The sequence below is a fragment of the Dermochelys coriacea genome, chromosome 4 (assembly GCF_009764565.3).
Source record: "Dermochelys coriacea isolate rDerCor1 chromosome 4, rDerCor1.pri.v4, whole genome shotgun sequence".
NCBI classification, from domain to species: Eukaryota; Metazoa; Chordata; order Testudines; family Dermochelyidae; genus Dermochelys; species Dermochelys coriacea.
In genome coordinates, this window is record NC_050071.1 from 96,940,473 (window position 1) to 96,955,900 (window position 15,428).

The 15,428-nt window shown below is 46.8% G+C and overlaps 1 protein-coding gene across 1 annotated transcript in view; it reads left to right on the plus strand.

The window, feature by feature from the left end:
* Positions 1–10,326: 10,326 nt before the first annotated feature.
* The window catches only part of YIPF7 (Yip1 domain family member 7), a 38,710-nt gene continuing 33,608 nt past the window's right edge, over positions 10,327–15,428 (plus strand). Inside the window, 1 exon segment of the mRNA XM_038400074.2 lies at positions 10,327–10,524. Within this exon segment, the coding sequence (XP_038256002.2) occupies positions 10,472–10,524 (53 nt within the window). The 5' untranslated portion in view covers positions 10,327–10,471.

The following is a 15,428-nucleotide window of genomic DNA, read 5'->3' on the forward strand; positions in this document are numbered from 1 at the left end:
GGTGATAGAGCGGCTCCAGAAATGGACAAGACTACTCCGGTGCCTCTCCCTTCGAGGGAGAGCGCTAGTGCTTAATCAACTAGTCCTGTCCATGCTCTGGTACTGGCTCAACACCCTGGTCCCGGCCCCGGCTTTCCTGACCAACCTCCGGACATCAATTCTGGAGTTCTTTTGGTCAGGACTGCACTGGGTCCCTGCAGGGGTTCTCCATCTACCTCTGGAGAAGGGAAGGCAGGGCCTAAAATGTCTGCTTATTCAGGTCCATGTCTTCCGCCTCCAGACCCTGCAGAGGCTCCTTTATGGTGCAGGTAGTCCGGCGTGGAGCATACTGGCGCACGCCTTCCTGCACCGCTTCCGAGGGCTCCGATACGACCGGCAGCTCCTTTATCTCCATCCGAGAGGTCTTCCGCGAGACCTCTCCGGGCTGCCGGTCTTCTACCAGGACCTCCTCCGGACCTGGAAACTCTTTACAATGACCAGGTCCGTGGCGGCCACCGAGGGGGCAGATCTCCTCGCAGAGCCCCTGCTACACAACCCCCAGCTCTGTTTGCAGGTGGCGGAGTCCCGCTCGGTGTGCCAGAGTTTGGTCCTGGCAGAGGTCACAAGAGTCGGAGACCTCCTGGACTATGACCGGGGAGACTGGCTGGATCCCCTAACCTTCGCTCAGCGCATGGGGCTTTCCAGACCTTGTACTCCCCGGCGCATACTTCAGGAGGTGAAGGCCACTTTGCCGCCCGCTGCTCAGGTTCATCTCTACCGGGTCCTGCACGAGGGCACGCCCCGCCCACCCACTACCCCACGCCCGCCAGACCTTTTAATTGGACCCCTGCTTCGTGGACCCAACAGATCCCTTCACTAGAAGCTGGCTGCACGAGATGTAGCCGGTCTGCTTTCAAACCGCGCCAAGAAAACATCTCTACACGCTCGTGCTCCACACCCTTGTGTCCCGCCCCGATACAAAATGGCGGGACCTCCTGCCACCTTCGGAGGGTGAGGAGCCCCGGTGGGCCAGCCTATATTCCACCTTAGTCCCAAGGCCCGCCGGGGATGTCAGTTGGCGGCTCCTTCACGGAGCCGTGAGCACGGGCGTGTACTTGGCGCGGTTCACCACAATCCCAGCCACCTGCCCCTTTTTGCAGCGTGAGGGATACCCTGGCACATGTCTACCTGGAGTGTGCCAGGCTGCAGCCCCTATTCCGGCTCCTCACCAATATCTTATTACGTTTTTGGTTGCACTTCTCCCCTCACCTTCTTATTTATGCACTCCCTCTCCGTGGCCCCACAAAGTCACGGGATCTATTGAACCTTTCCACAAGGCCATCTGTTTGCGGGTGGTATACAGAGGTCCGTAGGGCTTGTGCATGGAGCAATGAACGGAGATCTTTCATCAACTTGGACGCAAAAGGTGTCACTTGATCAGTCAATATCTCCTTGGGAAGCCCAACCCAGGTAAAGATCTGTACTAGCTCCTTATCTATTGTCTTGGAAGCTGTGTTGCATAGGGGAACAGCTTCCAGGTACCGGGTTCCATAGTCCAGTACAACAAGCACATGTTGGTGGCCCCGAGTGGTCTTCTCTAGGGGCCCTACCAGATCCATGGCTATCCATTCAAAAGGAACCTCTATTATTGAAAGAGGTATCAAAGGAGCCCGCAAGTGCGGGCGAGGGCTATGTAACTGACACTCTGGACAAGAGGTGCAGTATCGCCGGACATTTTCATGTACTCCTGGCCAGAAGAACCCCCACAGGATCCGTGCCTGGGTTTTCTCTACCCCGAGATGTCCTCCAAACAGGTGACTGTGGGCGAGACTCAATATGACGTTTTGATGTTTTCGTGGCACCAGAAGTTGTATCTCTTGCTCCTGCATTTGCACCACACGGTACAGGAGATCTTTCTTCGCTCTAAAGTAAGGTCCAGGACCCCGGACCTTCCCATCCACGGGTATCCCATCCATCTCTGCCACCTCTTTCCTGGCGTTATCATATCTGGAGTCCTCCGCCTGGTCCCGCCCAAAAGTCTCTCTCCCGGGACTAACCTGCCCAAGCTCCCAGGGGCCGGCTTCTGCTTCTTCCAATGGCTCACCGCTGTCATGGCTGGGGGCAGCTTCTGGCTCACCTTCTGTAGTGGAAGTTTTCTGTTGGCTGCTCGTGTCCATCTGCCTGCTAGGGAGATCTTCTGGCCCTGGGTCAGGATCCGGGTTCCCAAGGCCTTCGTGGCCTTCCTCTCTTTTTGTCTTCTGGGTCTTTCGGGTGGCTGAGAACAGATCTTGAGAAATCTCAGCAAATGTTAGGGGTTGACACTCCCCCGGAGGCAAGTCGCTGTCCTCAGGGTCCCCACCTCCCTCCAGCCTCTCCGGGGAGAGTAAATTATCAAACCCTGGATAGTCCCTCCCAATGACTACAGGATATGGGAGTTTAGGAACTACGCCTATGGTCATCTCAATGGAGTTCCCCATAGCCTCTATCTCCGCTGGGATAGTGGGGTAATGGCTCACGGCCCCATGCACACACGTCACTGCTACGTGTTTGGCTTGTAGCAGATGACTACTTTTTACCACCTTACCCAATATAGCATGATAGCACTCCCAGAGTCCACAAGCGCAGTAGTCTGCTCCATTTATCCTCACTGGCCTGTTGTAATTATGGGGGGCTAATGCGACCCCCGCAAGGTGGTTAGGGGATTGGGAGGTCCCATGCTCCCTTAAGTCACATTGCATAAACTCCTTGGTGCTGGGACAGTGCTGCTATGTGTCCCCACTCTCCACATGCATAACATCTATAATTGCTTTTAATCACTCCCCTATCCTAGGGGCTAGAGGGTTTAGTCCTGAGGTTCCCCCTACTCAGGCCAATCCCTTCCTTCTGGGGTTGCCGCTGGTTTTTGGCCCCCACTTCTTCCACCTAGAACTCCCCGGGGCTTTGGCTGCCCAACCTCCCAGGGTTGGGGTCGGATGACTGCTTCGAAAGGGGCTTTCCTTGGGTAGTCAGGTCAGTTCCATGGCTGTCATCCATCTTTCTACCAGTGTGATCATCTCATCGTACATGGGCGGATCATTCTGGCCTACCCATTTGTGGAGATCTGGCAGCAGTCCCCGTATGTAATGGTTCATGACCAGGGTCTGCAAAATCTCTTCAGGGCTGTACACCTCAGGCTGTAACCACTTCTACGTGAGGTGTATGAGGTCTGTCATAAATATAAAGGGAAGGGTAAACACCTTTAAAATCCCTCCTGACCAGAGGAAAAATCCTTTCACCTGTAAAGGGTTAAGAAGCTAGGATAACCTCCCTGGCACCTGACCAAAATGACCAATGAGGAGACAAGATACTTTCAAAAGCTGCGGGGAGAGAGAAACAAAGCCTCTCTCTCTGTCTGTGTGATGCTTTTGCCAGAGACAGAACAAGAATGGAGTCTTGGAACTTAGTAAGTAATCTAGCTAGATTCTGATTCCTTTAAATGGCTGAGAAAATAAGCTGTGCTGAATGGAATGTATATTCCTGTTTTTGATTCTTTTTGTAACTTAAGGTTTTGCCAAGAGGGATTCTCTATGTTTTGAATCTGATTACCCTGTAAGGTATTTATCATCCTGATTTTACAGAGGTGATTCTTTTAATTCTATTAAAATTCTTCTTTTAAGAACCTGATTGCTTTTTTCATTGTTCTTAAGATCTAAGAGTTTGGGTCTGTGTTCACCTATGCAAATTGGTGGGGATTTTTATCAAGCCTTCCCCAGGAAAGAGGGTGTAGGGTTTGGGGAGAATTTTCAGGGGGAAAGACATTTCCAAGGGGGCTCTTTCCCGGTTATATATCTATTAGACGCTTGGTGGTGGCAGCAATAAAGTACAAGGGCAAAAGGTAAAATAGTTTGTATCTTGGGGAAGTTTTAACCTAAGCTGGTAAAAATAATCTTAGGGGGTTTTTCATGCAGGTCCCCACATCTGTACCCTAGAGTTCAGAGTGGGGAAGGAACCTTGACAAGGTCAAATAGCTGGGACCTCAGAGGTTTGTTCTCCTGGTATTTCCACTCAGGGAACCTCTGGGCCCTTACCACTGCTGTCACCCCGATCATGCTAGGACCTCTGCCTTCAGATGGGTATAGTCAGTGGCAGGCAAGTCAAAGTAGGCCTTCTGGGCCTCTCCACACAAAAAAGGGGCAAGAATGCTGGCCCACTGCTCCTGGGGCCATGTCTCACTCCGAGCAGTCCTTTTGAATGAGCGGAGATATGCCTCTACGTTATCTCCTGACATCATCTTTGGCAGACAGCCAGTGGCAGTCAGGGTTCATGTCCCGTCAGACCCCCGGGCCTGGGTGGTGAGGATCTTCAGCTAGTCCACCACCTCTCTCTCAAGAAGGCACAATCTTGGGTCGCCTGGCTCAACAATAATTGATTGGTTTCCTGCTGTAGCCACATAGATTCCTGTTGCACCATTACCTGAACCTGGGGCCTCCTGCTGGGCTGCCATGGCTTGTACCAGAGCTCTTCCCACCTCCTCCACTGTGGTACAAAGCAAACAAAGAAACCAAAACAAAAAAAAAATCCAAAACCCCAGTGCACTTTTTTTAAACCTCTTTCTTCCACCACGCTGTGAACAAAATCCCCCTCCTAACACCGGTTGTGACAAAGCTCTGTCCTTTGTCTCCATGGGTCCCACATTTCCTGGCAGATTTCGCTAGCCTCAGAGGCTCACTGTGACCCTCCACATAACCCTTCTCTCTCTAGGGACAAGGGTTACAGTCTACTGAGCCATTTTCATCATAAGCCAGCAAGGGAGGTGAGGAGAAGTTATCCTCCCTTGCACAGTCTCTGTTGTCTCCCAGTCTCAGTGAATAATTGGGGAGGAGGGGCAAAGGGGGAGCCCAGGCCCACCCTCTATGCCAGGCTCCAGCCCAAGGACCTAAATAATATCAACTATTGTAGCTGACCTTTTAGAAACATGACACATACAATTCCCTGTGCTACTTCCCCACAGCAACCCCCACTTCCTCAAGCTCCACTTTACCCTTACCTCAGGACCTCCTTCCTTGTGCCTGATATGATGTGTACTACTCTGTCTCTCCATCAGCACAGCTCCTGACATCCACATCCACCTGACTAACTGGGAGGCTTTTAACTAGTTTCAGCCAGCCCCTGATTGGCTTCAGGTGTCCCAATCAACCTAGCCTTCTCCCTGCCTTCTAGAAAGCTCTTAATTGGCCCCAGGTGTCTTAATTGCCCTAGAGCAGCTTCCATTTCACTGATCCTGGTATAAGGGATTTGTTTCGCCTGGAGCGAATCTCTCTCTCTCTCCCCACTGCTCTCCCATAGCTTTCTAGCTTGGAGGGAGGTGGGAAGCTGCTATTCCTGCTGCTGCTAGGCCCTAAGCTCTCCCTGCTGCTCCCCTGGCTGGACCAGACACCCCCCGTTCTCTGCTACCTGGTTGCTGGACCCCCCACTCTTGGGTGCTGCTACTGCTCCAACAGCAGCCCCGGGGGAAGGGGGGGCCTGCTAGCCCACTCTCCAGAGAGGAGGAGTGAAGGACCCCAGCCACTGTTGTTGTGGACACCACCACCATCACCACCACCTGAGACAGGGCCTTTCTGCCTGCCTGGACGACCACCTGGAGTTCCTGGAGCTGCTGCTGCTGTGGAGTCTGTTGCCTGGAGCTGCTGAAGCCCTGAGGAGGAGAATCTGCCAGTAGGGCAGCACCTAGAGACTTTGCAGACCACCGTGGAGGGGGCCGTAAGACTGAGTAATTTTCAAACTGTGCTCTTGTGGTGGGGGTTTTGACTGTGTTTGTAGGGACACGGGGTGTGGCGTGGAGCTGCCCCCCGATCCATCTGTGTGTCCCCCCCAACCGCCACCACTACTACCACCACCGCTTTCCCCTCCACCACCCCCACTGGCTGTATACCATCTGCCTCAGCTCCTGCCTCTGGACTCGGCTGCTTGCTTGGCTTACCACGCCCTATTTCCACCCTTTGGGCCAGAAGTAGCAGCCAGCTTAAAAAAGACTTGTGCAAGTGCACGTGGGTACATGTGCCCTCCCCGGACTGCCTAACCCCCAGCTTTGCCCTTTACTACCTGTCCCATTTGCCACTTGTAGCTTTGCCCCCTCTTTTGCCCCAGCCCCCCTTACTAGCTTCAGTTTGTTTGCCTGCCCCACCCATTTCCTTCTGCAGCCTTTGTTTGTTTGCCCCGCCCCAGCCTCTGAAGCTAGCCCCTTGGTTTCCCTGTTCTACCCCCAGACCGCTTAGCCCCTTGCTCCGTGTGCCCATGCCCCCTCTCATGCGCTTGTGCAACTCCCCATTTTAGTTTCAACCCCTTTCACTGCACCCCGAATGTTGTTGTATCCCCCCCTCCCCTAGTGCACCAAGAGGAGCCGGAATTCCACCTTGTGTCGGTGACTGATCCCTAACCCCTGATTGCCCCCCGTCCAGCCCACCCCTTTTGGCGCCCTCCTCCCCTGCCTGCAGCCTAGCGGGGAGGAGTGGTCGACCTGCTTCCCCTCTCCCCTCCTCCTTCTGGTGTCTCTCCTTCCCTCCCTGCTCATGATGGAGGGGGATGAGACGGGTGGGGCTCCTCCAGCAGCCCCAGCTACCTCTCCCCAACCTGCCCCTCTGTCACCCCCCCAAGCCTCTACCTCCGCCGCCAAACCATCTGCCATCGCCCCCGCTGGGGCACCAGCAGCGACGGACACCAGGGTGACCTCCACTCTCCCCCAAGGCCCCCGAGGCTCCATCTGAAACCTCAGTGTGCCCCGAGGCAACAGTCGCGTCAGGTGGCAGCGGGGAGAATCCCGGGGTGGCGGAAACTGATCTCCCATCAATATACGAGGAGATCGAGGTCCTGGGTCTGACCCCAGTCACCCAGGGGGAGGACGACCTTATGCCAGCTGGCCTCGATATAGGCGACTTCACTCCAGCCCCCCTTTCCCCATGCTCCCTCCCCTTAACCGTTGCTTCCGCTCCCACCTCCGAGGGGCCCATGGACTCCTCCATCAACCCGGCTGTAGATGGCACCCCACTGAGGGCCGCCGAACCTGTTGAGGCGACGGCCAGTGCCACGGACCTGAGCCACCAGGGGCACCCGTCGTTGGTGAGGAGCATTCGACCTCCTTCCCTGGAGAGGGTTCTACAGGAGAGAGTCCACCTCCTGATGCCGTGGCTGCCAAATCCACCATAGAGCCTGCGCCCGGCATCACTGAGAGCTCTCTCCCCGCCCAGACTCTCACCTCTCACCCTGCCCCGCCCCTATCCCGTCCACCTCCCAAGATGTTATTGCCGCCCCTGGGGCTGTCTCCTTCCCTGTTCCAGCAGATGACTCCCAGGGAGCGGCCTTTGTGTTTACCCGTCCCGACCCACCAGGGGCTGCTATCCTTCCTCCGCCGCCCCACTTCCTGGATCCCAATAAGACTACTTTTCTATAGACATCTGGCCTTGCCCCGTCACACTACACACTGATGAAACGTTGAAAGGACTGTCAATAATTATTGGAATCAAAGGGTTAATTTTTTATCACAGAGTTTAAAATCAATTAGCATTCAATTTTGTGCTCATCACTGCAATTTCATTCTCATGAGGTATTGGCAATCCAAAGCAATAGAAGCCAATATGGCTCCTATTTGAAATGCTGTCATACCCTGAATTACGTCAGGTTTGACAAGAAGTGTTATGCTTTGTTTTTCAACAAGTTGACCACGTTGCAAAAGTGAGCATTTATAAAAGCCAGTAATCTTATTCATCAACAAAATGCTCATAAGTGCAACTAGTCAAAGAGTATATGAGATAAAATAGCACACAGTAATGTAATACATAACATAAAAAGTAAACAAGTTTTTCCCCTGATGCAAATATACAAGCTTATTAAATGCCGCCAAAATTGCTCATCATGATATAGATGCATACACAACAACAAACAGATCCGTAACTGACAGTATCTATTAAGCATAGTATAAAACATGCCACTTTCAATTCAATCAGGTACAAGTATTTGGGAGCAATCTGCAATAGTACTGTGAGACTATGGAGATGAAAAGGTAAAAATAGAAATATTCTCCAGGATGCCAATAAAAAGAAAAGTACTTTTCTTTTTAATCTGTCAAATGGGTTTCTGTGAGAGTAATGGATTCTGCTCTCTCCACAGGGCATCACACACAAGAGAGTCACTTCTCTACAACTAACACTTACAAAATGAGTTGACATCAAACGTCACCTGTTCAGAATAACAACTGGGCAGGCATAAGGATAACTTGAACTAATCTCACAGTGAAGTGATATAACAGGTAAAGGGAAAATACCCTTTTCAGCTGGGGATAGCTCCAAATCCATATTCATAGGCTTTAAACAGCATTGCCAAGGAGCTGAATTAAGGAGGGGAACATATACCTTTTGACTCTTGAAAGAGAAAAAGAAAAGACTACTGAATTTCAGCCCTTCGGCCATGTGAGACAAGATACTAACATATATCCTCTAATGTTTAATATATGAGTAGGTGGAATGCCAAGAGACCACTTTGCAAATCTCTTTTACAGAGGCAGGCCCCTTTGGATCAAGATCCCTGGTCTGATGGGCTTTGACTAATAGGAAACAAAGGACCCTTTCAATAAAGTGTGCTTGAAGAAGAGCTCAGTAAATCCATTGGGAAATCAAGGTTTGGAAGCTGCTTTCCAATTTTGTGCTGCTCCAAAACACACTAAATGCCAATCAGTAAGTCTAAATATTCCTGTTCTTTCCAGTTAAAATTTAAGGCTCACCATACTGAGTGCACGCAGGATTGCTTTCTTGTCACATTTTAGGTTAGGGATGAAGGGAGGGATGCCTCTTGATCAATGTAAAAGGTGCATTTCTCAGCAGGCCCAGAATAAGGCATAGATAATATAGGCCTGTGCCTATGGCCCCAGTTTCTGGAGTCATGTGATTATGTCAAGAATCTTAGCTTTCATTTTTTAAAAAACCAGGTAAGTTCTCTAGCCCTTGTGGTTGTGAAGAAATGCTTGAAAACATGAGTGTAGCCAGCCTGAAACAATCACTCTGGGAAATGTGAACTGCCCTGGGCATCCTAATAGAACATTAACCACACCAAAAGTGGTTGGAGGTTGGGGGCAGATGCCAATGCCATCCCAACAGAGCACTGTGTGGCAGGAGGAGAAGAATGCAATGTGCCTGACCCACCTACCCCAGCAGAAATACCTTGGCTGTTGGGTAAGTTCTAGCACGGGGCTCTCTTGTTGCTGCTCTTCAGTCTCCAAAGTAGGGAAGAAAAGACCAATATTTCTTCCTCAGCTACTCAAGTGTGTGTGTGTGTGGGGGGGGGAGGCTTCTGCCATTCCCAGAGGAAGTAGGGGCCTGCACCTCTCCCGCTGCTTCTCTAGGAGGGGATCCCACTGCCACTCTAAGAGGGAGGATAGGATCACAGGGACAGAACCATGGGAAGAGGGGGCACAGGGATGGCTCCAGGCACCAGTGTTCCAAGCAGGTACTTGGGGCGGCAGTTAGAAAGGGGTGGCAGTTCCTGTGGCCGCGGCAGCAATTCGGCGGCAGCTTCTTCCTTTTGCCATCCGCGGCAGCAGTTTTTTTCACTGCTTGGGGCGGCAAAAACTGTAAAGCCGGCCCTGAGGGGGCATGTCATTGTGTGCTAAGGCACCAGAGTACCTTAATGCTGCCCTAATTGTTAGAACCCTGTTGTCAGTGTGAAACGTAAATGAGTGGAAATTTGCAAGACAAAGCTGTGATGTCTTTTATCTTGCTGATCAGTATGAATATGCCACCTTGAATTAAAGAAAGTCTCTGGGAATAGTGAACATAGGTGAAAAGAGAGGAGTGGCACAACGTTTTGGATACCAAAATGAGAGTGTCACTTAGCTACTTATAAAATACAAGACCGTACCAAGTTCCGACATGGGAGACCATCAATAGATACTGTAATATCCCTAAATGCAGAAGCTTTACCCTTTAGGCATCAAAATTCCTCTTAGCTACACCAGAGAAAATTAAGAAAATCCAGTATTTGATAAGCAAAGGGAAATTCAGGAAGGTCTCTCCTTATGTGGCATTCATCCTATACAGTCCATTTGGTGCAACATCAGTGTATCAGAGTTATTTTCTAATTTACTTTCTAGCATTCATAATTCCAGCACATCCTAGTCAGCCATACGGAAGGCTATTTCTTCCCCACACCCCAAATTAAGTTCTTAGAATGTAAAGTATAATTAGTGTGTGATAAATGAAGGAGGGTGGGGGATAGCTCCCTTTTATGGACACCCAGCCAGTTAGCTATAAAATCCCTGTTAGTAGCTGTTCTCTACTTGTTTTACCTGTAAAGGGCTAACAAACCCACAGGTAAAAGGAAAGGAGTGGGCACCTGACCAAAAGAGCCAATGGGAGGGCTAGAACTTTTTAAAATTGGGAAAAAGTTCCCTTTGTCTGTGTGTTGTGGTTCTCCAGGAAAGAGGGGAACAGGGAGCAGTTATGCTTTGAGAAGCTGAAAGCCAGCTATGAGAAATCATCAGATCATACCTAAAGATTGCTTATCTGAAACCCCAAATATGTAAGTAATCAGGGAATGTCTAAGAAGATGCAATTAGGATTATTTCTTATTGGCTAGTGAACTCCTCTGTGCTAACCCCAGATGCTTATGTTTGCTTGTAACCTTTAAGATGAACCTCAAGAGAGCTATTTGGGGAATTGCTCTTTTTAAAAGCCTAAGTTCCAGATGTATTTTCTTTTTCTGTTTTTAATAAAATTTACCTTTTTTAAGAACAGGATTGGATTTTTTGGTATCCGAAGAGGTTTGTGCATATGTTTAATTAGCTGTGGGCAACAGCTAATTTCCTTTGTTTTCTTTCTCAGCTCTTCCCTGGAGGGGGCTGGTGGTGAAAGGGCTTGAGGGTACCCCACAGGAGGGAATTCCCAAGTGCACCTTCCTGGGTTCCAAAAAGGGGGGTGGGTTGCATTTGGGTGGTGGCAGTGTTTACCAAGCCAAGGTCAGAGAAAAGCTGTAACCTTGGGAGTTTTTAATACAAGCCTGAAGTGGCAAGTATTAATTTTTAAAATCCTTGCGGGCCCCCACCTTCTGCACTCGAAGTGCCAGAGTGAGGAATCAACCTTGCCATAGTGGCTTTACATGAGCTAACCAGTTTGCTTTAGAATTGGTTAGAATTCCTTGGGTGTGCCTAATGAGCATTGTCATATTCTTCTGGATTTGTGATTTCAAAATAGTTCAAACATATTTATAGGCTGCATCATTTTAACAAACTGCATATTGAAGAGAATATTTGCCCTGTAAACATTATTGATTAGAAGAGTTTTATTGCTAATGAATCCTCTTTTGCATAGTAATGTGACATTTTAAAGTGTGTTTTCATCCTTATGTTATTGGATTCATCTTTCAAGAAAGTTCTAAATTTTACAGATATTTTGCAACTGATGTATTATGGTGTGGTACATAGATAAATCAGAAGTTTAACAAAGTAAATTTTCTTATATTAGACATGGCAGTGAACCAAAATCCAGGATCTGAACACTCCCAATATTTGAAAAAACTTGAATCAGAACTTTGGGGATTAGGTCTATATGAGTTATACTCTTGTTTATAACTATTATTTAAAAAAAAACAATTAGTGATTAAGTGTAAAATATTTTCAGTTCTTTATTAATTATTATTTTATTTTGATTTAATGGCTATCCTTGCCACTGCCTCCACCCCCCAGAAAAAAAATCAAACCTCTAAAACTAATTTATAGTAGGTTCAGTCTGAATAGCTTGTGTAGATCTGTTTACTGTTACAAATAGAGATGGGGGAGACAAAAGAATGCAGTCTCTTCCATGGGCCTGTTAAAAATAATAAACTACAAAAACAATTTATTGCCTATACTCTACTTCTGAATTTTAGAGTCATTGATATAAGTAATATATAGGGCAGTCCTGAGACTCTATTACTGCTAGAGAATGATGAAAGGAAAACAAATAAAAAAGCCTAGCAGGATTATGAATAATCCTAGGGATAGGGAAGATATAGAATTACAGGTTTTTTGGAACTCCTTAAACAGACATTTGAGCATTTAAGGAGTTGAATGCTACTTGCTAACATTTTACTTCCATTTCAGTATGAACTTGGATACCCAAAACTATACTGCAATTTAATTAAAATAGAAATAATTTTTGCTTTTCCTTATCCTTTCCTTTGTTAAAACTTGTCTGCTTTAAATGAGGTGCAGCTCTCATAATAGTTTGGTGATTACCAACTATGTGTTAGCATTACAGTATGAAGGCTGTGGGAAAGAGTACTGTTATTACGTATGGGGAAACTGAGGTAGACAAATCAATTTATTTGCTCAGCACTGTAGGAAATTCATTTTCAGAGCCTGAATTAGAATGCTAGTGTTCCTGGCTTCTAAACCACAAAACCATCTCTGTCTATCACATCCCAATTCACTTAGCCACTTAATAAATATGTGTCAAACTTTTAAAAACTATTTGGGGACTTATTACACAAAGCCTTGACATTGCACTTACCTTTCCTTATCCTCTCAAGCAGTAGGATAAGAAAAAGATATACAACAGTGTTGATGATGATATCTGTAAACTGGCTAGCATTAATGTAAGCTATAGAACCAAATTCTACCTTTACATACAGGTATCCAATCTCCAGTGATGTCAATGGGAATTATGTCTCTGAAGAAAAAATTGTCTCTTTGATTTTTAAAAGCATCTTTTCCAGATCAGATGTAACTAATGTTATTGCACGCCAATGTCATCACAGTTACTGACTGTACAACTGGAAAGCAGATGTTCCAGAAGTTAATAGGAAGAGGAAAAGTAGGAATGGAATAGGAGATCAGTCCTACAAGTGTGGATAGATGGAATCTCAATAAATATTTTTTTAAAAGTTAATAATTCTACCCCATTCAGCTGCAGAGTGCATTAATTAATGAAGTGGCAGCACTATAGACTGCCCAGAAGCTGAAGAGATTGAGGGTCAACCAGTTAAAGTATTTTGGTAAGGAGATCTCTGTTTTGCTGCACAGAATCTGCACCAACAAAATGAAAACATCTTCTACATTCTGAGTCTCATTTTACTGTGCAATATGGATGTTGCTATTTTAAATTTCCATTTAGAAGGGATGCCTCTGTCAGTGTACCTACTGATAGTTGTAATTACCTGTCCTTCAGCGACAGCAAATATTTCTGATGGGTTATTGTTCTTTTGAGCATCATTGCTATCACCAGTGAGCAAGGCCCGGAGCTGTATCATGAAGATACCAGAGGTCTGCTCAGTGATGCATCCTGTTTTAATTTAATTTACAGATCTATCTACTTTAGGTATTTCTAAAATGCCTGTCACTATGGTTCCCAATATCCAAGATTAAGAAGTGTCAGAGTCGATAGAGAAAATGATGTTCTTTCCCTCTTTCCAATGAACAGGAGTGTGTGATTTTTAAATGGTAAGGTTTTATATTATTTTGGTGGTAGTGGGGTTTTTTTTGGTAACATCATGTATAGACACTATTATTTGGGCCCTATTACAGGTGCTATTCTTTCTTTAAAAGGAGTAGACATAAACACAGTCAGACTTGAGATCAATTTGACATCTACTGGCAAGAAGTTCCATAGCCATTGTCCTGCCACATAGGGCTTGTCTACATGGAGTAATGAACTTTACAGATGTGATCTCTAAAGTGCACAAACATGTTGTGTGTTAATTGGTCCACCTTGCTGGTGTTCTTTAACATAGCGCTATTTGAAGTAGTATTATATTAAAGTAAGGTAGGGAGCCTTTAATACACACCAGCAGGTTCTACACAGACCAATTAATGCACGTCAGTGTGCTTTAGAAATCACACCCCATAAAGTGGATTATCTGACCATGCCCACAGACCCCGATAGTCTAAGTTTGAACTTTCAATCTGAATTGTCCTGTGAACTGTATTTGTCTTGCAGGATGAGACAGGCCCACAGGTAGTCAATCATAATCCATCTAAGATCTTTATTAATTAAGGCCAGGACTTTGAAATCTGCTCTGAAGAGAAAGGGGAAGCAGCAGAGTTTGTGAAGCACAAGTGTAATGTGCTGGCACCTGCCTTTGTTTCATATGAAGTATGCTACTACACCTCTACCCCGATGTAACGTGACCCAATATAACACAAATTCAGATATAATGCGGTAAAGCAGAGCTCCAGGGGGGAGGGGAGTGGGGCTGCACACTCCAGTGCATCAAAGCAAGTTCAATATAACATGGTTTCACCTACAATGCGGTAGGATTTTTTGGCTCCCGAGGACAGCGTTATATCGGGGTAGAGGTGTATATGCAATTCCAACTTCAACTTTTTTGTGGGGGGTTGTTCAACATCAGGTAGAGAGGATTGCAGTAGTCTAAGCCAGTGGTTCTCAACCAGGGTACATGTCCATAGGGGTACTCAGAGGTCTTCCAAGGGATACTCATCTAGATATTTGCCTAGTTTTACAACAGGCTACATAAAAAGCACTACAGAAGTAAGTACAAACTAAAGTATCATACGGACAATGACTTGTTTGTGCTGCTCTATATACTATACACTGAAATGTAAATGCAATATTTATATTCCAATTGATTTATTTTATAATTATATGATAAAAATGAGAAAGTAAGCAATTTTTCAGTAATAGTGACCTGTGACACTTTTGTATTTTTATGTCAGATTTTGTAAGCAAGTAGTTTTTAAGTGAGGTGAAACTTGGGGTATGCAAGACAAACCAGATTCCCAAAAGGGATACAGTAGTCTGGAAAGGTTGAGAGCCACTGGTCTAAGATGTATATGACTATGTCTAGGTCCTTATCTGAGAAAAAGTGATGCTATTTCCTCGTGAAAAATGTAAAAACATTACTTGCTGCTCTTGCAAACTCTATGTTTAGATCCCACAGTTTTGCCTCACCTAGTTGTGTCAGGTTATAGTAAGTGGAAGAGCCTATGGAACAGACATCCATGGCTCCACAGGCACTTGGCTTCTCAAAGAATCCATTGCTGGGAGTGTACAATACTCTCCCCACAGAAATTCCAAGCACAATCCAGAATGGTTCTATACCAGTTGTGTTTGGCCAAACTGGGGAGGATGCAGAGAAGGAGAAGTGTAGAAACCTCAATTTTAGTCATGAGTGTAACATCTTCATAGGGAAGGTGATAAACAAAATGAGTACTCTGTTCTGTGCAGGTTTGAGCAGTGTCTCACAATATGTGAAGAGAGCCGTTTGGAGAGCTCGCTCGCTATGAATGCTACAGGAAGGACTTCTATCAGTCAATGAGATACAACATAAATGATGCCATAAAGAAGTGGACTGGGAACCATTACAAAGCCATACATGCCACAGGTGGTGGCCCATGGCAGCACCTGATCCACTGGGAACAGCTACCTTCATTTAGTTGGTAGCAGTGAAGGGAAAGGACAAAGGAACTGAGACACGTTCATATGGAGTAG